Genomic DNA, 22,360 nt, shown 5'->3' with positions numbered 1-22,360 from the left:
TGTTGAAGCACCTATGGCAGCGATTACAGCCTCGTGTCTTCTTGGGTATGATGTTTGTAACGATGACGCTGGGAGTCAGGAAGCAGGTGCAGGTGGGGGGGTTTAATAATAATAACGAAGCATCTGGACATGACCACAGAACCAATACTGCCTGAAGAGTGATGCTAGGGACTGGTAAATACACCAGGGTAGTAATGAAGTCCATGATGGGGCACAGGTGTGCATAATGAGGGTTGCCAGGTGGGCGTACAGTAATGATGGGTTGCCAGGACCGGTGGTTAGTAAATCGGCAACACCGAGCGCAGGAGCAGGTGAGCGGGAGTAGACGTGACAACGCTACAAGCTTGGCACACCTGTATTTGGAGAGTTTCTCCCATTCTTCTCTGCTGATCCTCTCAAGCTCTGTCAGGTTGGATGGGGAGCATTGCTGCACAGCTATTTTCAGCCAAGATGTTCGATCGGGTTCAAGTCCGGGCTCTGGCTGGGCCACTCAATGACATTCAGAGAAGCCACTCCTGCATATTGGCAGTGTGCTTGGGGTTGTTGTCCTGCTGGAAGGTGAACCTTCACCCCAGTCTGAGGTCCTGAGCACTCTGGAGCAGGGTTTCATCAAGGACCTCTCTGTACTTTGCTCCGTTCATCTTTGCCTCGATCATGACTAGTCTCCAAGTACCATGCTTCACCGTAGGGATGGTGCCAGGTTTCCTCCAGATGTGACGCTTGGAATTCAGGCCAAAGAGTTCAATCTAAGTTTCATCAGACCAGAGAATCTTGTTTCTCATGATCAGAGTCCTTTAGGTGCCTTTTGGCAAACTCCAAGCGGACTGTCATGTGCCTTTTACTGAGGAGTGGCTTTCATCTGGCCACTCTACAATAAAGGCCTGATTGGTGGAGTGCTGCAGAGATGGTTGTCCTTCTGGAAGGTTCTCCCATCTCCACAGAGGAACTATGGAGCTCTGTCAGAGTGACCATCGGGTTCTTGGTCACCTCCCTGACCAAGGCCCTTCTCCCCCGATTGCTCAGATTAGCCAGACGGCCAGCTCTAGGAAGAGTCTTGGTAGTTCCAAACTTATTCCATTTAAGAATGAATGAGGCCACTGTGTTCTTTTAAGTGTCACGTGCTTCAGCACTCACCGGTCCCGTTCTGTGAGCTTGCGTGGCCTACCACTTTCCACTTCACAATAACAGCACTTACAGTTGACCGCCGCAGCTCTAGCAGTGCAGAAATTTGATGAACTGACTGGTTGGAAAGGTGGCATCCTGTGACGGTGGCACGTTGAAAATCACTGACATCTTCAGTAAGGCCATTCTACTGCCAATGTTTGTGTATGGAGATTGCATGGCTTTGTGCTCAATTTTATACACACGTCAGCAATTAGCTGAATCCACAAATTTTGAAGGGATGTCCACATACTTTTGTGTATATATAGTGTATTTCTGTCTCAGCATAGGCTGTAGTATCAAACATGGTGGTATTATACTGAATGGTGTATTCTTCGCCTCTGCCTCTCCTCTCTGCTAGGCTAATATCTATTTCAAGTGACAGACCTTTCCACGGAACATGGCTGCACAGCTTTCTGTAGGCTGTATATAATGCAACTTGGTGTGGTTATATTTCATTCAATACATCCAGACCAAAAAGACAGTTTCATGTTTGTAGTTTATTTACATGTGATATTATAATTCATTTAGCATTTCTCATCCACAGAGACTGTCATCTCTGTTATGTGCATTTTAATACATTTATTTGAAAGAAATCAGAATGTTAACATTATCAAGCATGTATTTTAAGGCCAGTTTTGTGTAATAAATTCACTGTACGAGTGGTAGGCAAAATGTACTGTAGTAGATTTGCAGACTTTGAACGTGTGTGTTATCCAAGTTTCAGAAACTGGGCTTACATCTGCATCTGAGTTCTTCTAGTTAGGCACTGTAGAAACATATGCAGCCCAGTGGAGAAAAAAATAGATATCATCATATATAAATGCTAAAAAGGCACCGTTAAGCTTTTGGGTCGTTCCATATTTTATTTATTTTTTACCTTTATTTAACTAGGCAAGTCAGTTAAGAACACATTCTTATTTACAATGACGGCCTAGGAACAGTGGGCAGAGACGACAGATTTGTACCTTGTCAGCTCAGGGGTTTGAACTTGCAAACCTTCCGGTTACTAGTCTAACACTCTAACCACTAGGCTACCCTGCCGCCCCTATGATTTAAGTCATTTTCTGATTTTTTGCCCATGGTGGAAGTGGTCAGAAAGTGACTTTTTGGACCCGAATGCCAAAACATTCAGGAGGTACTCAAAGTTGATCCATGTTGCATACCCCATCCTGCCATGTCTTGATCTCTCAAAAAGATAAAACGGCTGAGTTTAATCAAATTTGAAAGCTTACAAACAGGGTTGTCAAACTATTCTATGATTTATTGAACACTTGTTTTAATTACACAATGATGTTCTTTAAGCTTTAATGTCTATGATCTAAAAACAGATTTTTCTCATTTTCACAAGTGTTGAAGTTTAGACCCTATTTTACATCATCTGAAGTGTTTGTGTTGTGCCAGTCATCGATTGAGACATAACATACTCTTGAATACAGGGTGGGTGTTTATTTAATCATAGATGTATAATTAATAGAATGGACCTATCCTTTCAGACCCATGAAATGTACAGTAGGTGGTACACCATTGACATTTGAACTGAAACTTTAACTTCTAATTACTACCAGAAAGATGGCTGATTGTCCACCCATTGTTGAATGTCAACTTGAATGGGAAAGTATATTCTATTATCTGTATTTCTATGATTTCAATAGGTTTCCTATGGAAGATTGACAGCTTAATTTATAACAATGGATATTCCCACTCAAGTCCATATGCTCTGATGTGTGGACTTCCAACCATCTTTGTTGCACCATTTGAAAGTGCTAGCAAGCTACAACATAGGGTACCAGTCAAAAGTTTGGACACACCTACTCATTCAAGAGTTTTTCTTTATTTGTACTATTTTCTACATTGTAGAATAATAGTGAAGACATCAAAACTATGAAATAGCACATATAGTAGTAACCAAAACAATGTTAAACAAATCCAGCCACCCTTTGCCTTGATGACAGCTTTCCACACTCTTGGCATTCTCTCAACCAGCATCATGAGGTAGTCACCTAGAATGCATTGCAATTAACAGGTGTGCCTTCTTAAAAGTTCATTTTTGGAATTTCTTTCCTTCTTAATTATTTTTAGCCAATCAGTTGTGTTGTGACAAGGTAGGGGTGATATACAGAAGATAGCCCTATTTGGTAAAATACCAAGTCCATATTATGGCAAGAACAGCTCAAATAAACAAAGAGAAATGACAGTCCATCGTTACTTTAAGACATGATTGTCAGTCAATCCGGAACATTTCAAGAACTTTGAAAGTTTCTTCAAGTGCAGTTGCAAAAACCATCAAGCGCTATGATGAAACTGGCTCTCAGAGGACCGGCACAGGAACGGAAGCCCCAGAGTGACGTTTGCTGCAGAGGATAAGTTCATTAGAGTTACCAGCCTCAGAAATGGCCGCCCAAATAAATGCTTCACAGAGTTCAAGTAACAGACACATCTCAACATCAACTGTTCAGAGGAGATTGCGTGAATCAGGCCTTCATGGTTGAATTGCTTCAAAGAAACCACTACTAAAGGACACCAATAATAAGAAGAGACTTGTTTGGGTCAAGAATCAAAATAAATGGACATTAGACCGGTGGAAATCTGTCCAAATTTGAGATTTTTTGGTTCTAACCACCATGTCATTGTGAGACGCAGAGTAGATGAACAGATTTTTCCCACTGTGAAGCATGGAGGAGGAGGTTTGATGGTGTGGTGGTTCTTTGCTGGTGACACTGTGATTTATTTAGAATTCAAGGCACACTTAATGAGCATGGCTACCACAACACTCTGCAGCAATACTCCACCCCATCTGGTTTGCGCTTAGTGGGACTATCGTTTATTTTTCAACAGGACAATGACTCAATACACACCTCCAGGCTGTGTAAAGGATATTTGACCAAGAAGGAGAGTGATGGAGTGCTGCATCAGATGACCTGGCCACCACAATCACCCAACCTCAACCCAGTTGAGATGGTTTGGGATGAGTTGGACCACAGAGTGAAAGAAAAGCAGCCAACAAGTGCTCAGCGTATGTGGGAACTCCTTCAAGACTGTTGGAAAAGCATTCCAGGTGAAGCTGGTTGAGAGAATGCCAATAGTGTGCAAAGCTGTCATCAAGGCAAAGGGAGGCTACTTTGAAGAATGTCAAATGTAAAATATATTTTGATTTGTTAAACACTTTGTTGGTTACTACATAATCCCATATGTGTTATTTCATATTTTTGATGTCTTCGCTATTGTTTTACAATGTAGAAAATAGTAAAAATAAAGAAAAACCCTTGTGTGTCCAAACTTTTGACTGGTACTGTATATGAACATGAAAAAAAAATCTGAGTTGACGTGTTTTTAGATCATTTATGTTAAAGCTTAAAAAAAAGGACATCATTTTTATTTTAAAAGCTTTCTTTCAATAAATCATATAACAGTTGGATAACCCTGTTTGTAAGCTTTCAAATGATGTCAAACTCAACCGTTTACCTTATTCAGTGATGAAGACATGGATGCCTCATGGTAGGAGAGGGTATGCAAAATGTGTCAACTTTGAGCATCTCTAGATCCTGAATGTTTTGGCATTCAGGACCTTTTTGACCATTTCTCACATGGGCAAACATGTCTGGAAGGTTTGGTTCAAATCAAAAGGGGTGCAGTCAGAAAGATGTTGAAATCATATGGAACGACCATTTCCAGAATCAACTGAGGGAAATGAACCATTAATGTCAGTGAAGCAAACGTTATATAACTTCAGACTTTAGACCAAGCATGATATTATGAAAGAGTTCATAACTCCATAGTTATCCAAGTGGATTCAATATTCAGTCCTGCCTCCAATGCATCTGTCCTCTGTACAAGTACTTCCTGTCTGTAGCGCAGTTTTTTGATTATGTATCTGGAAAACATTTCATTACAGAGAATAACACCACCAGTCACATATGCAGGTTCCAACGTCTCCAAACAATTGTGCTTTCAGTTGTGCATTTATCGTACCAACTCGGGCCATTTTCATACAAAATCCCATTGTAACACACAGCTATATAGATTTTGCTGGTCACGTCACACATATGAACATAAAATATACACATTATACAGTATAATTGCTAATCAGCTAAGCCAATCAGCTATGCACCAATCAAAAAATGAAATAAAAACATAAACAAACATGTTGAATGGAAGCCGTCATCGTTAACTCGACAGAATACATATAAGACTGCTGTGCCTCTCTCCTTCAACAACAAAAAGGTGCAACATAGAGAAAATAAAGATGTCTAACACAGTTTGTGCATATTCTCATTCAAGAGCAGTCGTCTGTGTTCAGGCTGAGTGGCAGTCAGCAGTGCTGCTGCCTCGTAAGGCAGTGGGACATGCAAACAACAGACAAATCACATTCAGGAGTTGACAGCAGACTTGTTGCCATATTTTCCATCCACTTACAACATGGCTTGTTCATTACTTTCCTGTCTGTGTATCTCTATGGACAGCATCATTAGGGATGACATTGGTTGGACAGTAGACACACAAGACCAGTGGCCTTCTCTAGACAAAAGATCCTGTGTGCTCTATTGGAAGTGCCAGGCTTGTAGGCTCACATACCACTACTTTAAAGGGACTAAAACATGGTGGATCAGGTCCTCTCTCCCTGTATTTATGATCCAACTCCTCTGACTTACTCTCACACCGCTCATCTGTACCTTGGCAAGTCTAACAAGTTCTGATCATTATAGCTACTGACAAAGTGTAGGCTTACTAACCATTTGTAGAGATGTCCCCAACCTGTCATAGACTAATGTTCATCCACTTTGAGGAGATATACTGTATTTATTTTAAAAGTTTGAAGTGTCCCCTGTCAACCAGCTAGTAACAGAAGGGAATACTGTGGGCTCATGAGCTGTACGACAAGGAACCCTGCATTCTGTAGTGTTTATTGGGACCGACAAATGCAGTGTTCCACAGCCTTGTTTCACCATCTACAGTACCATAGCAATAACTGATCTTATTAGACTGCTGTTTGTCTTTCACTCAAATGCCTTTAAAAGTGAAAATACTGAATCCTACTGGCCTTGTCAGATTAGAGCACCCAATCAGCATATTGGATTTGTCATCAAAATCAAATGGCCACACAAGATTGTAAAATGTATTTAAAAATTATTTTTTTTGACAACTTTACATCAGTAGGATTATCTTATGTTATTATCAAATTAGTTATTGTATTATCTATTTACGACATTTTCTATATTTGGGTAATAATTGCTGACTGCTCATAATTGCCTCCCAAGGGTTTGGAGGATACATTACGGGAACATGCAGATAAACAGGTGAAATGTGGACTTATGAGGTTGGGCTCAGCCATCATGACTGTGTTTCCAGGGCTTGAATGCTCTCGACCCCAAAGTGCGGTTTAGACATGCAGTGGTCATGCATAGCCGAGAGAGCAAACATTAACACTATCTGACCATCCTCTCTTTTGTCCAATCTTTCTCCCCTATCTCCCCTCCCCCTGTTAGTTTCTCTGCTTGTTCCTGTTTTAGGACATTTGAAATAGTCCATGCAATGATATGTATGAGAGTATAAAGGGTGCCTGAAATCTTTGATTGAAAGGAGTGAGAACCCCCCCCCCCCATCTCTTAAAAACAGAGTTATAATCAACAGTTGCAATTATATTTGTTGTTTGTCCAGTGGTAATATTGGTAATGTATGTGTTGGGGGGAGGGTTTATCTTATTCACTCCTATGGAATAGTTATTTTAGTCGTACGTGGGTAGGCTGGTTGAGGGACTCTGCACTGCCCGTTGTGTGGGTGCGGAGACCAGTCAGACTGCTTAAGGACCCCCCATCTTCAGTCCGTAGAACGTCCAAGCAGCCAGTACCGTCCGCTGTGGGATGGGACAGGAAGTCACTCCCCTGGGACAGGAAATCAAACTGGTCCTCCTGCGGTTCCAGGTCACGGCCGGTGATGAAAAGGTCCGTCTCGCCCCAGTTGCTAGCGTCGCGGTCGCCATGGCAGTCGTCACTAGAACTTCTACTGTTGCCGAGGGGGGAGGACAGGTTAGGAAGGTTGTCTGCAGATGGCAGGGTGAGGTTATGTGCCGACAGGGACTTCCCCAGCCCCTGTTCCTGCTCCGAGGGCTTGCCATCACATCCAGAGGAAAGCAGCAGCATGGGGTCCACCTCCAGGCTCATGTGCCTCCTCCAGGGGCCCTCCTCCCTCAAATGGGGCTTCCCCCTCAGCTGCACCCTGCCCCAGCTATGTCCACCCTCTCTGTCCCCCTCCTCTCCATGGTCCACCCCGGAGCCCACCACCATAGAGAGGCCTGAGCTCTGCTCCAGCCTACCCCCTCGTGTAGCATCTTGGGTGGGGCTGAGGGGACGTCTTTGCTGGGGGCCCATGGGGGGCAGCTGAAGGGTGGCAGCACCAGCGGATGGTGGAGGGGGCGGGAGGTCAGGGAAGTGCGCTCGCCTGGGGAAACTACTGGGTGTGGTGAGGAGCGGGTAGGGGCTGTCAGGCGGCAGGAGAGGCGAGGGCGTGAGGGATGCAGTGGAGGCAGGGTAGGACGGGGGGCAGGTGTTGAGGGTGAGCTCGCTGGGGGCCAGGATGAGCTGGAGGCCCCTGGAGAGATGGCCTGTTGTTGACCGGGACATCCCCCCACCACTTTCCTGCCCCCCTCTGCCCTCCCCTCCCTGGGGGGAGCCAGAGGACAGGTCCTTGCTGAGGATGGAGCTTCGGTAGTCGGAGGTTTGGTGCTCCAGCTCGAACAGGGGCAGGGAGGAGAGGGTGAGGGCAGACGAACCATTTTGTAACACCTGCCTGTACACATCCAGCAGAGAGTCCAGCTTTGACTCTATGGACGTCACCTGGGCGGGGGGAAGAGCAAGAGACATGACCGTTAAAAGCAGCAAGGGTTCATTGCACTTTCTAAAAAATCGAGTTGATTCAACTAATTATTATATAGTAAAACCTTATTTAGTTTACTCAACTTTTTGGTCAAATTGTTACCTGAATTTAAAATGCTTAGTTAGCTCCAACTTCATAAAACTAGTCAAACATTGGGTTAGCAACACCCACACATTCAAATAGTGCTTTTATCATACAATGTTTTTCAACTTACGTATTTGACACATACTGACATACTGTACATGATTAGATTGTGCATGTTCATTTATACAGTAATTATTATTCAACAGGTTCTCCCCTGGGATTTTGAACTAACAACCTCTTGGTTCATGAAATTCCTATATTCCTGCTACAGCACCATGTCTGTGTCAATGACTGATTTCACCTGTATTCCTACACTTTGCACTGGTCAAAGTTCACAAGAAAAACTATTGTATTTATTATAGTGATTAAGGAGTAACATTCAAACAAAAAATCATTAAATAAGTCAATCAAATCAATGATGAGAGAATAGTCAGATTAACTGATATCTGACACATATGGTGGTGTAGCAGGACGATCAGAAAGACTTGAACCAAGAGGTTGTGAGTTCAAATCCCAGCTAAGGACATGTTGAATAAATATGTAAGTTGAAAACATTGTGTGTTAAAAGCACTGTGTGGGTGTCCCTAGCCTAATTCTTCTCAAGTTGGAACTAAGTTTGGGCCAGATAAAAATGTTAAGTTCAGGTAACACTTCGACCAAAATGTTTAGTAAACTAAAAAAGGCTATGTTTCAGTCACTAAATTAATTATTAGTTGAATCAACTAGATTATTTTTACAGTGTGTGCAAGTGACACTTCTCTACGAGTACACACAAACTAATGTAATTGGCTTAATTGGTCACCTGTCTTTCCACCTTACACACACGTCCCAGCATGCTCATGTCCTCCAGAGTATCCCTGTCAGGGTGCAGCTTGTCCCTGATCTTCTTGTCGATGGGGATTTGGCCCTTACCCAGTATCTGATCCACCCTGCGATACACACACTTGTCGTATTAATCACAAACAGTGGACAAATGGGCACATTGACCGTCACCCAAGCCTCTTCCAAGGGCCCTTCACAGCAGGCAACAGACCTAACTCTAATGGAAGCATGTCAGTGTTAGAGTTAGTTAGAACAGACACACCATGATTAGATTCAACAACCCACACTACAGAGTCACAGTGCACACAACAAACCACAGGCTACAGTCAAACACACAATCATACAGGGTTTCTAAACTACAGCTTCAATTAGCTACAGTGCAAACTACAGTTCATGTTAAAAACAACAATCTGCACCAACTAGTAACTGCAGCCATTCCCTGTGTTCACAAAAGTTCCACAATGAGAGATCCTTATTCATTAGTCAATTCTTTGCAGGAGGAACATCGATTCTGTTAGATTGACAGCTGCTGCTGTATCTTTACTATGTCACCTAAGCGCAGCAACATGCAAGATATTTGAGACAGGAAGCTTTACTTCTACCACACATTTGGGGATATGTTACATCTGCTAGTTGAATGCTTCCATTTCTTAAGAAGCATTTCCGAACACCTTTATGTCATCAGGGAGTCCAAAGCTTCTAAATCTGGGTTGATTCAGTGAAAGCAGTGTGTCCTTTCTGGTCAATATATACAGAACTATGATGCTCTAAATATAAAGATCTAAAAGTGACCGGATAGTGTAAGCAATATATTAGAAACTCTTGTAGTCCCTTTGGAAGCCTGAAGGTTGAGCCATCATCATCTCACCTTTAAACCTATCCTGCCTCTGTAGATCTACAAACACAGGCTTTGTGCTCCCTGATGGACACATGGACATAGCACCATCTCCTTTCAAACTGTCCTCTGTGTGAGGAACTGGGGGACAGGATGGAGTTTGGGGTAGTGGCTAGCGGGTCTACGTTATTAGGGGTTGGTGTGGGAGGGGGGGTATCTAACCCTGGGGACTTCATTCCTGGGGTAGACTTCCTCCTGGCCTGGCTGTAATATAATTGCAGGGAGGGGGAGGACATGTTCCCAGGTTTGCTGCCCAGTGTGGGACCAAGTCCAGTGGCCAGTCTGTGTGGGAGAGACATGGGGGTCAGATACAACACACACACACACACACACACACACACACACACACACACACACACTTGAAGTGTATCAAAAAAGGGAAACCTACAGGCACCACGTATGTACCAGCTACAATTACATTCTTTAAAACCAGACTAGACTACCACTACTACAATCCACTACTAAACTATAGTAGATTCCACTCTTTTGGCTGAAAGACACAGTGCAATATCAAGTCAATCAGGGTTATATCACTGATTTAACCGAAGACAACAATCCTAACTCCTGAAAAATTATTATTTATTCTCAGACATTGTTAAAAATAACACCATGCAAGAGACTACAATATTCATAATGTCACACATCGATGCATGAGATGTCTACAGTTAGCCTATTTTAGGCAGGCGAGCGGGGGGTGGGGGGGTTGCCTAACCCTGGGACAGACTTTGTCCCTGGCATGGACTTCCTCCTGGCCTGGTTGTAATATAAGTGCAGGGAGGGGGAGGAAAAGGTCTTGACTCTGGGGCTCAGCAGCTGCTGCTGAGGAGGACCCACTATGGTGTCCAGCCTGGGAGGAAGAGGTACATAGGAGGGTCAGATATATACACACACACACACAGACAGACAGACACACACGTGAATTAAGTGGTGAAGGTGAACATAGATATGAAGGTGTGTGTGTTTATGTGTGTCTGTGTGTGTGTGTGTGTGTGTGTGTGTGTGTGTGTGTGTGTGTGTGTGTGTGTGTGTGTGTGTGTGTGTGTGTGTGTGTGTGTGTGCATCTCACCTAGTCTGTAGACTCTTGATTCTGCAGAGCATATCCAGGTGTCCTGCAGAGTACTGTTCTATCACATCTTTCACATCATACGGGCGCAGAGTCTCCTTAAACTTCTTCTTTGCCACATGAAACTTCATGATCCTGAGTGGAAAAGTGATGAGAATCAAACAGAATCATGTCATTGGGCCATGATCTACCTGTCATCTCTTAGTCAGCCACTAGAGGGAAACAACAGCTTAACTATGCATAAACCAGCATGTTGACAAGAAGCTGACAGTTGTTACTTTAGCCTTTACCTTTTGTTTTTGGAGTATAGGTAAAATAAACATTGCTCAAATACTATCACAAGAACATTATGAAACCGTAGCACATGTCATGTAAACAAAATCTGACTGAGCTATTTTGTAACTAAACCACACTCGAATTGTACTATCCCTCCACCTTAAGGTACAAGTACAGCTACTGCTGAGTGAATAATATTGATGCAGGTAAGTGGCTCTCTACAGTCGGTTCATTCTGACCCCCTAATGGCTCCAGAACTGCTCCAGTTGCTCATTATCCTCACTGTATAAATGGAAACCATCATGACAGATGAGCTGCTGTGAAAACAGTTCTCACTGAGAGGGTGTCAACCCGACACCCTGGGAAAGTCAGGGACACGTCTCCACTCCCGCTGCCCACAAAGGGGGCCTGCTGAGCAAGTAGGCTGGGCAAGGGGAGAGGGGGTCCTCTGGAGCAACAACCTGTGGGTGGGAATTGGGGTGTTGGCAGACAATCAAAATAGGACATCTTTTGACATCTTTTGCCAGGGAGAGGTGGGGGAGAGGGAGAGTTAAAGGGAAACGGAAAAATAGAGGGAGGTAGAGAGAGAAGAGGTAGTAAAAAGGAGAGTGATGGAGGGAGATGGTGAAGGAGAGGGAGAGACAGTGCCAGTATGGTGACCACATGAGTAAACAGAGACATGTTGTCGGGGTCAGAGTGAGTAAGGGGCCAGATGGAACAAAAAACACCCAAACTGTTCTCCCTGAGCCATCACTGGGTTAGCAGAATCCCCTTGAAGCACTGGGCTAGAACAACATAGAGGAGGCCCATGCTCTGGATGTGTTGTATCTAAAAGCCTAAGGAGCCGAGGGGAGAGAGGGAGGTGAAGGAGCCCTGGAAGGCTCTATGTTTAAGTGAAGATTGTGGTCGGGGATGCGTTTGCTATGTACACTGTTTAAAATAGTCATGTCCTGTACAAAATAAATAGAATGTTTTACACAAGATTGCATAAGAAATTAAAAGTCTACTGTATATAGAGATCTATATAGCGATATACAGTGAGCTCCAAAAGTATTGGAACAGTGACACGTTTCGTTGTTTTAGCTCTGTACTCCATCACTTTGGATTTGAAATGATGCAATGACTATGAGGCTTAAAGTCAGATTTAATTTGAGGGTATTTTCATCCATATCGTGTGAACCGTTTAGAAATTACTGCACTTTTTGCACAGTCCCCCCATTTTAAGGGAGAATAGAATGCTTCTAAATACTTCTACATTAATATGGATGATACCATGATTACGGATAGTCCTGAATTAATCGTGAATAATGATGAGTGAGAAAGTTACAGAGGCTTAAATATCATACCCCCCCAAAAATGTTTATTGTAAAAGTGGTTAACATGTCTTGGGGATATGATAGTTGTGCGTCTGTCTCACTCATCATTCACTATGTGACTCCGAAATGACACAATACACTTTATTTAACCAGGCAAGTCAGTTAAGAACAAATTCTTATTTTCAATGACGGCCTAGGAACAGTGGGTTAACTGCCTTTTCAGGGGCAGAACAACAGATTAGTACCTTGTCAGCTCGGGGGTTTCTAGTCCAACTCTCTAACCACTAGGCTACCCTGCCGCACCATTCATTTCTACTGGGCACAAAGTAATCTGAAACACAACCAAAACAAACAGCAAATGCATCCAAGTTTGTAAAGTCACAAACTTGATGTAATCATTGCGTGTTAGGAATATGGGACCAAATATAACAATTTGGACAACTTTAATACACTTAAGTGAATTTGTTCCTATTATTTTGGTCCCCTAAAATGGGGGACTGTGTATAAAAACTGCTGTAATTTCTAAACGGTTCACTCGATATGGATGAATATACCTTCAGATTAAAGCTGACAGTCTGCACTTTAATCTCATAGTCATCGTATCACTTCAAATCCAAGGTGCTGGAGTACAGAGCAAAATCAACAAAGTATTTGTCACTGTACGAATACTTTTAGAGCTCACTGTAGATAAGCACTCCTACCAGCTCTCACAATCCCACGTCAGAATTCGACAAACGTCAGAAGTTTCGCAAACGTCAAATTTTGGCGTTCTTCCAGATGTCCAATTTTGAAGTGTTTAAGAATAAGTTTAGTCATTAACTCAGAGTTGTTAAGGTTAGGTTCAGGCATTAACTCCAAATTGTTAAGGTAAGGGTTATGGTTTGGGATAGACTGAAAACAAAAATATCAAAAACAACTTTCTATCTCTGGATTTGAACATGCAACGTTTGGAATCAGAGGGAGATGCTTATGCACATCTAAAACAGAACCATACTTCAAGGTAACAGAGCTCACTGTTTCCCTTAGTGGCCGGTTTCTACGTCAGTATTCTACATCGAATACTGACTTGTATCACGGGTGACCTGGCTGAAGCACTCACCTGACGGCTCTGATGACAGCCTTTAATGGAGCTGATAGGTCTTCCACGGTGACATCACAGTGGCAAACTCTGTCGCCGAATGCGTCATCATTCCCCATTCCTGTGTCCACTGAGAGACAAAAAGAAGTGTCAAGTTATTTATTTTTTATGGGGTAGATCAGCTTTAACCTGTTTGGGATAGGGGGCAGCATATTCACGTTCAGATGAAAAGTGTGCCCAGAGTAAACCTCCTGCTACTCAGGCCCAGAAGTGAATATATGCAAATTATTAGTAGTATTGGATAGAAAACACTCTGAAGTTTCTAAAACTGATTGAATGATGTCTGTGAGTATTACAGAACTCACATGGCAGGCAAAAACCTGTGAAAAATCCAATCAGGAAGTGGGAAATCTGAGGTCTGTAGTTTTTCAACTCATTGCCTATTGAATATACAGTGTCTATGGGGTCAAACACTTCCTAAGGCTTCCACTAGATGCCAGCAGTCTTTAGAACGTTGTTTGAGGCTTCTACTGGGAAGTGGGGGCGAATGAGAGCTGATTCAACCAAAGGCCTGCCAGAGTGCCATGAGCTGAAAGACAAAGGAATTCTCTGGCTGGAACATTATTGAAGTTTATGTTAAAAACATCCTACAGATTGATTCTATACTTTGTTTGACATGTTTCTACGAACTGTAATATGACTTTTTGAACTTTTCATCTGAACTTTCGCCTAGACTTGCCCGCGCATCGTGAGTTTGGATTTGTTTACCAAACGCGCTAACAAAAGGAGGTATTTGGACATAAATTATGGACTTTATCGAACAAAACAAACATTTATTGTGGAACTGGGATTCCTGGGAGTGCATTCTGATGAAGATCATCAAAGGTAAGTGAATATTTATAACGCTATTTCTGACTTTTACTGACTCCACAACATGGCAGGTATGGCTTGGTTTTGTGCCTGAGTGCCGTACTCAGATTATTGCATGGTTTGCTTTTTCTATAAAGTTTTTTGAAATCTGACACAGCGGTTGCATTAAGGAGAAGTATATCTATAATTCTGTGCATAATAGTTGTATCTTTTATCAAAGTTTATTATGAGTATTTCTGTAAATTGATGTGGCTCTCTGAAAATTTGCCGGATGTTTTCGAGCCACAACATTACTGACCATAAAGCGCCAATGTAAACTAAGATTTTTGGATATAAATATGAACTTTATCGAACAAAACATACATGTATTGTGTAACATGAAGTCCTATGAGTGCCATCTGATGAAGATCATCAAAGGTTAGTGATTAATTGTATCTCTATTTCTGCTTTTTGTGACTCCTCTCTTTGGCTGGAAAACGGCTGTGTGTGTTTTTGTGACTAGGCTCTGACCTAACATAATCATATGGTGTGCTTTCGCTGTGAAGCCCTTTTGAAATCGGACACAATGGGTAGATTAACAAGAAGTTTATCTTTAATTTGGTGTATTGCACTTGTGAATGTATGAAAGTTACATATTTCCCAAAAATATTTTTGAATTCTGCGCTCTGCCTTTTCAGCGGAATGTTGTTGAGGGGTGCTGCTAGCGGAACCCCTAGCCGTAAGAATATTGCAGATAGATTGTAGCTTCCTTACAGACTTCTGCTCCAAGCTGAAACTCAACAATGTAATATTTATTTATCTTTTTCCTCAAATGAAAATTGAAATCAAATCAAATTGTTATTGGTCACATACACATGGTTAGCAGATGTTGTTGTGAGTGTAGCGAAATGCTTCTAGATCCGACAGTGCAGCAGTATCTAACAGGTAACATCTAACAATTCCACAACAAAACCTAATATCTAACAAATTGGACAACAAAACCTAATATCTAACAAATTCCACAAGAAAACATAATACCTACAATCTAGTAAAGGAATGGGATGAGAATATAGAAGTATAAAATATATGGATGAGCAGTGACAGAACGGCTAAGATGGAAAGATAGTAAAGAATAGATAGTGAAAGATACAGTATACAGTATATACATATGTGATGAGTAATGCGAGATATACAGTATATACAGTACATAGGCATACAGAGGCCCATTATCAGCAACCATCACTCCTGTGTTCCAATGACACATTGTGTCAGCTAATCCAAGTTTATAATTTTAAAGGGCTAGTTGATCATTAGAAAATTGTTTTGCAATTATGTTAGCACAGCTGAAAACTGTTGTCCTGATTTAAGAGGCAATACAACTGGTCTTTAGACTAGTTGAGTATCTGGAGCATCAGCATTTGTTGGTTCGATTACAGCCTCAAAATGGTCAGAAAAAATACCTTTCTTCTGAAGCTTTTCAGTCTATTCTTGTTCTGAGAAATGAAGGCTATTCCAGGCGAGAAATTGCAAAGAAACTGAAGATCTCATACAACGCTGTGTACTCCTCCCTTCACAGAACAGCGCAAACTAGCTCTAACCACAATAGAAAGAGGAGTGGGAGGCCCCAGTGCACAACTGAGCAAGAGGACAACTACATTAGGGTGTCTAGTTTGAGAAACAGATGCCTCACAAGTCCTCAACTGGCAGCTTCATTAAATGGTACCCACAAAACACCAGTCTCAACGGTGGAGAGGTGACTCCAGGATGCTGGCCTTCTAGGCAGAGGTGCAAAGCCATATCTTAGACTGGCCAATAAAAATAAAAGATTAAGATGGGCAAAAGAACACAGATACTGGACAGAGAAACTCTGCCTAGAAGGCCAGGATCCCAGAGTCGCCTCTTCACTGTTGACGTTGAGACTGGTGTTTGGCGTTTAGGACTGGCAGCTTACTGAATGTAATCTCTGCACTTAAATAGCAAATGGAGGACGGTTTTCCTGTGGTTAATTTTCATGCCAGCCAGGTAGGCTATACTCCTGTTGTAAATAAGAAGCAATGTGCTTAATATTAGGAAAGTTGAGAAATAAATATAGTCAGCCTATAGAAAGCTGATGGGATCCTCCTCTTTTTAATAGAGGCCATCACTAAGTAATTTCATAGCCTATAGAAATGTTGCACAAGAGGAGCTTATGGGCTCTCATGATTAGATTTTCGATTACATTTGTATTGATGTCAGAGTGATTAGAGGGACAATAGTGTGCTGAATACAAGGCAGTTAGCAAGTTTGGTAGGCTAATAATGGCCATCAGCAGCATCAGAGCTTGGAGAAGCTTAATTACCGTGACTAAACGGTCACGTGGAATTTTACTGCCTTCATGACTCATGACCGTCAGTGTGGCGGTAATACGGTCACAGCAACAGCCCTAGACTCTCCCCTTGTGGACTTCTTAAAAAGCACATACCTTATACAAACACCCGCACTCGCACACATTCACATAGACCCACACATACGCAGACACACAGAGGCAACACATCCTCTCTACTTACCCTCGGAGGGCGCGGTGCGTGATTGACTCTTGAGGCGCAGGGAGGGTCTAAAGCGTGTGCGGTCGTTGAAGCTCCAGCTCTTCTGCACCTTAGCAGGGCTGGTTCCCGTGTTAGCGCCCGCCACATCGTTGCCTGGGGAACAGCGTCGGTCGTTGTTGATGGATGTCTGGCGGCTCTTCATGCTCTGGCCGCGAGGGCTTGCCATCCGTACCCGCTCCTTAAAGCTCAACTTTGTACTGGAGAGAGAAAGAGAGAGAGGGAGAGGAAGAAAGAGAGGGAGAGAGAGAGAAAGAACAAAAGCCTGTTATTATGCATTCCACCTGAGAGATAGAAATGTGTGCCCACAGAGCACACTCACAGTGTAGTGCAGTGAACTGTCCTTTCCTCAAAACCAAACATGCTTACCTCATCCACAACACACTTAGATTACCCCATCTGCTCTCTAAGAGAGTGGTCCCTAACCCCGATCCCGAGGAACTACAGATATAGAATCTTAATTAGAGCTAGTTTGCAACAGCAGGAAAATAATCCTGCAGAAACAGGAAATGTGAAATGTGTGATTATAAAACATGGAAAATCAAGTCTGAAATTTCAAAATGGAAACTTCAAATATACTTCAAATATACTACACATTTAAAATGTCCTGCATTGAAGGAGAGTTCTCCTGCAACAGGATGATCAAATGAAGATCCTACATCTGTATAGGATGTGCAGGATTTTTCTCCAGCCCAGCACTAAAGCAGCTGAATCAGCTGGGTGGAAACAGAAGTCTACATTCTTAGAAAATAAGTTGCTACGTAGAACCATAAAGTGTACTTTATTGTCGCTACATCCAAGTGGAACCCTTCACTAATACAAGGGTTCTACCTGGAACCAAAAAAGGGTCTCCTATGGTGACAAACAAAGAACCCTTTTTTATAAGAGTGTACACACATTGTAGCTCTCTAGGACCTCTAACTCTTGTGGACTATTGTTCTAGAGAGCAGTTGCAGTAGTATGACACTGACCACTGTTCTAAGACAAAGAAAATTACCAGGGAACACTGCAAGACTTACTGTTCCTACTACTAAAACTGTAGGCTACTATCTCTATCTCTAGGACACTTAGACCTGTATTGTGCCGATGGGCCTGTGCTTAGACGTACTGTAGATTTATGGCCAGGTGGGGGGTGCAGAGAGCCTCTACCTGTGACACACCCTAAATCCCCCCTGCCAACCGGACAAGCATGCAATGCTGTGCATCAATCAGATGGCGTGACAGTAAGCCCAATGCTCAGGCTTGATTCTGCAGGCACTAAAGTTTTTGTGGAAACTTCAGGAGGGAATTTTGCGCTCCAGAAATGATAAGGAAGTTATTAACGATAACAGGGACCTTGCCCAAGCCCAGGTCAATGAAGATGCATCAAGGTAGTGTGGGTTGTGTGGAAGACAGGGATCAGAGGGGGTCAAAGGTCAGCAATGGTGGTTGCAACCATTGTTTATGAATTCATGCAGTGGCACCATGCAGCCAAGCTGAGGGACCTCAGCAGGCCAATGAAGATCGAGATGGACTGTATATTTCAGAGATTAAGGACTATATTAAGAGTTCAGATTTCTACACACAGAACTACTTCCGATACCCAAGGGGACCAGGATACAGTTAGTTAGGGGTTGTGTCTGATAAGGGGATCCAAGGGAGGTGGGGGTCAAAATCAACAGGCAACAGGCAGCAATCCCATTAGACAAGCAAAGGGCAAATACAATAGTCTCATTGACGGGAAGGGGGTAGGTGGCAGTTTGGGGGTTCTCTCATCATCCTCCATGCACTTGACAGTTAGAAGGCATTCCCAGAGATCATGTGACCAGGGAGGAGTGGATGCTGGGTAGTGGGTACCTCCTAAATTTCTGTGTGTAATACCTTCTGAAGCGCCTCCTATTACTATGACCCTTACTAGGGGGGTAGGGAGGAAGACAAATAGAGGAGGAAGGGGTTAACACACCATGGAGTAGGAAATGGAGGGACGAGAGACATCTGTACGGTCAATACTGTCAGAAGTTTAAACTTGCGATTATGTATCTCACATTCCATGTTGTCAGTGCTGAAGAGTAAATATAACTGGGGATTATATGGCTCACATACATTTAGCTGTAGGCCTAGGAGTTTACATGAAACATATGAAGGTTAATTTGTGGTGATTATGTCCTTACACTCTACACTCTTAGGAAAAAAGGGACTATCTAGAACCTAAAAGGGTTCTTCGGCTGTCCCCATAGGAGAACCCTTTGAATAACCCTTTTTGGTTCCAGGTAGAAAGAACCCTATTGGGATAGGGTTCAGAAGCCTTTCCTCAGAGCGTTCTACATGGAAACCAAAATATTTCTACCTGGAGCCAAAAAGGGACAGCCGATGAACCCTTTTTCGTTTCAAGAGTGTAGATTGACAGAAGTCATAAGTTGTGAAGAATAGATTCCAAAAGAGCAGAATAAGCAGACACACCCCCAGTCTCATATTCTCACACCTTCTGTACACACACACACACACACACACACACACACACACACACACACACACACACACACACACACACACACACACACACACACACACACAGTTTAGCTGGTTGAGTTTATACGTCTGTTTTACCAAACAAATTTGCTACTGTAAAGGAACTAATAACATTATCTAAGTTATAATCCCTTGATGTGAGCGATGCGTAGGAAAAATTTAATTGTACAGCTAATTGTATAGTAAAAATTTATGTGCATGAAAAGATGGGGTATAATTACGATTTCAAAAGCTTTTGCGTTATTGACTAAACCACAACAGAAGTTCTTTGAGAAGCCAATGAAAGCATACAAAACCCCATAACTTCTAATAGTTTGCAGAATTAGCAGAGAATTACAATTTGGTTGTGTGTGTGTGTGTGTGTGTGTGTGTGTGTGTGTGTGTGTGTGTGTGTGTGTGTGTGTGTGACTGCATCTGTGCTATGCATATGTCTCTCAACAGGAAATCCACATTTATAAAAGCTGCACTGGCATGACATGAGAAATCCACCGTTGCCAAAGGAGCACTGTATTGTAAAAACAATAACCAAAAATCATAATTAAAGTCACAAATCTCTCTGTCTCTCCCTCCTCCTCTCCTTGTCTCTCGGCCTGCCGACTGAGACTAGTGTTTGATGAGTTATATAAATACCCTTGGAATGGAAAAAGTGCGTCATGGTGCAGACATGATACAGACGCCGGTTTGCACATACTGTAACACACACATATCGTAGAAACACACACACTCAAACCCATACAGTGTAGAAATACACACACACACACACAAACAGTAAGCATAGAAACACACTCAGATACTCTCTCAAACACATGGCAGAGACAGAGAGAAACGACCGGTACTGCATTCATGGTGGCTTGGAGAGGTGCACTGAGAGACAGAGACGGATACACTAGAGAGCCTTTTCTTAAACCAAGACATCGACTTCCCTAGCACTGCTGATCTCCCCCTCTAACCAGGGACTGATTCTGACCTGGGACCCCCTGGTGATAGGAAGCTCTGGCCAAACAGTGACTTTCAAAACAATTTGAAAACAAGAGTTCAGTATCTACACTTGTAACAAACAGCATACGACTTCTTATTAGAGTGGACGTCATTGAATAAACGATAGCGCGATGTGTGTAGAGGTGAGAGCTACAAACCTGCTAGTTGTCTCGCCCTGTTCTTTCCTTTAGGTGTTAGTGAGAAAAGAGGAGAGAGAGACAAGGGAAGAGACATCAGTAGTTAATGACAGAGTCTACAGCAGGCCTGGGCAACTCCAGTCCTCGGGGGCCTGAATGGTGTCACATTTTTGCCCCAGCCCCAGCTAACACACCTGACTCCAATAATCAACATCTTCAGTTAAAAATGCAATTAGTTTAAATCAGGTGTGTTTACTAGGGATGGGGAAAAGTGTGACACCAATCAGGCCCCCAAGGACTGGAATTGCCCAGGACTGGTCTACAGGGTCTCCCACCGGGACTCCGAGATGAAGACAGAGGTCAGCCAGCTTCCTAACATCCTGTCTGTGTGTGTCGCATGCGAGACATGATGTCAGAACATGAACACAAACAGTCAGGCATGGAGAACACAAACCACCACAGTCAAAGCCTTGTGCAAGATAAATGTTGTCAGCTAGTTTGCAGAACATTGCAGCAGGTGCACATGCAAGCGATGGACGTGCCACAAGACCGGGCTAGGAAAAGCACTGGCAAACAGAGAAAGGAGATAGAAAGGTGTATGTGTGTGTGTGTGTGTGTGTCTGTGCATGTATTTCTGTGTATTTGTGTATTTCTGTGTATTTGTAGACCTACAGAGGGTATGTGGGTGTAGGTTTGCATGAGAGAGAGTGAGTGCAATAAAGCAGGTGATCCAGACAATATTACCAGGCTCCTCTCCTGTGCCCTTTAACATACCCTAAAGCCTTCAGAGAAACCATGGATGTCATTTCTGGACAACATAAGTTGGAAAATGTTTGTTTGTACACTCGGTTTTACTTTCCATGTTTAAATGAATTAGTGAAAGTTTGGTTCTTTGTGTGTGAGCGCCTGGAAATATTGGACTATTTGATGACTGTAAGCCTTCAAAAAAATGACTGTAAAAGTACTGTATCCAATGACAATAATAAATAGATAAGTATACAGAGGAATGTCAAAAGTAGTTGCTGATTAAACTAAAAAAGACACCTGGCCACTAAAAAAGCAGAGAATGAAATTGTGAAAAAAAAGCTGGAAGAGCACAGAGACCAAATAGGAAAAGAGCAGAGCAGCAGCCATACTTTAGGTGTTACCTACTTTGCAGGACTGCAGGTATGCAACGCCTTCAAATGAGGCTTCCAGGTAGCTATGGAAACCGAGTTCTCATCAGCAGCATAACTACGCCAGACACACTACGTGCAGTCAACAGAAAACAAAAGAAAAAGACAAAAGAGGGAGAAGGGGGGGAGAAATGTTTTGTAAGACAAGGCCGGAGGGAGAGGGAGGGAGGGAGGGAGGGAGGGAGGGAGGGAGGGAGAATAAAAGGAAACAGAAAGAAAACAAAAAGAGAGTGATTAGTAAAACCGGTGGTATCAAGGCATCATGGGGCAGGGGGAGGGGGGGATACATGCCTGAAGGGGGAGAGGGCACCCTGGTAGTGCTGCCACGTGGCACTGAGGTAGGGACGAGCACCGTCAGTGGAGTAGAGCCGCCAAGCCGCCTGGGGTACGAGTTGACACACGCAGACAGACACACATCGACGGGAGGAATAGCATCATGGTGAGGAGATGGGGTACACGTAATCATAAACACAGAGGTGCACAACACATACGCAGACAGACACACACATACAGTATACTGAACAAAAATATAAAAGCAAAATGCAGCAATTTCAAAGATTTTA

The 22,360-nt window shown here is 43.0% G+C and overlaps 1 protein-coding gene across 4 annotated transcripts in view; it reads right to left on the bottom strand.

The window, feature by feature from the left end:
* Nucleotides 1-1,790: 1,790 nt before the first annotated feature.
* Nucleotides 1,791-22,360, bottom strand: part of LOC139381198 (potassium voltage-gated channel subfamily KQT member 5-like) — a 144,674-nt gene continuing 124,104 nt past the window's right edge. Inside the window, exons 8-16 of one of the 4 annotated variants that reach the window (XM_071124638.1) lie at nucleotides 22,089-22,177; nucleotides 20,644-20,670; nucleotides 16,964-17,199; nucleotides 13,590-13,698; nucleotides 10,902-11,033; nucleotides 10,548-10,682; nucleotides 9,998-10,117; nucleotides 8,921-9,047; nucleotides 1,791-7,994 (exon numbers count right to left, since the gene is read on the bottom strand). In XM_071124638.1, coding sequence (XP_070980739.1) covers nucleotides 6,882-7,994; nucleotides 8,921-9,047; nucleotides 9,998-10,117; nucleotides 10,548-10,682; nucleotides 10,902-11,033; nucleotides 13,590-13,698; nucleotides 16,964-17,199; nucleotides 20,644-20,670; nucleotides 22,089-22,177 — 2,088 coding nt within the window. In that variant the 3' untranslated portion in view covers nucleotides 1,791-6,881. Of the gene's footprint in view, nucleotides 7,995-8,920; nucleotides 9,048-9,997; nucleotides 10,118-10,547; nucleotides 10,683-10,901; nucleotides 11,034-13,589; nucleotides 13,699-16,963; nucleotides 17,200-20,643; nucleotides 20,671-21,774; nucleotides 21,870-22,088; nucleotides 22,178-22,360 lie in introns of all 4 variants that reach the window. The other 3 variants (XM_071124637.1, XM_071124639.1, XM_071124640.1) reach the window with 3 other exon arrangements.

This window comes from Oncorhynchus clarkii, chromosome 23 (assembly GCF_045791955.1).
Source record: "Oncorhynchus clarkii lewisi isolate Uvic-CL-2024 chromosome 23, UVic_Ocla_1.0, whole genome shotgun sequence".
Taxonomy (NCBI): Eukaryota; Metazoa; Chordata; class Actinopteri; order Salmoniformes; family Salmonidae; genus Oncorhynchus; species Oncorhynchus clarkii.
The sequence above is the reverse complement of the archived record's forward strand: the minus strand, read 5'-3'. Positions and strand labels throughout refer to the sequence as shown.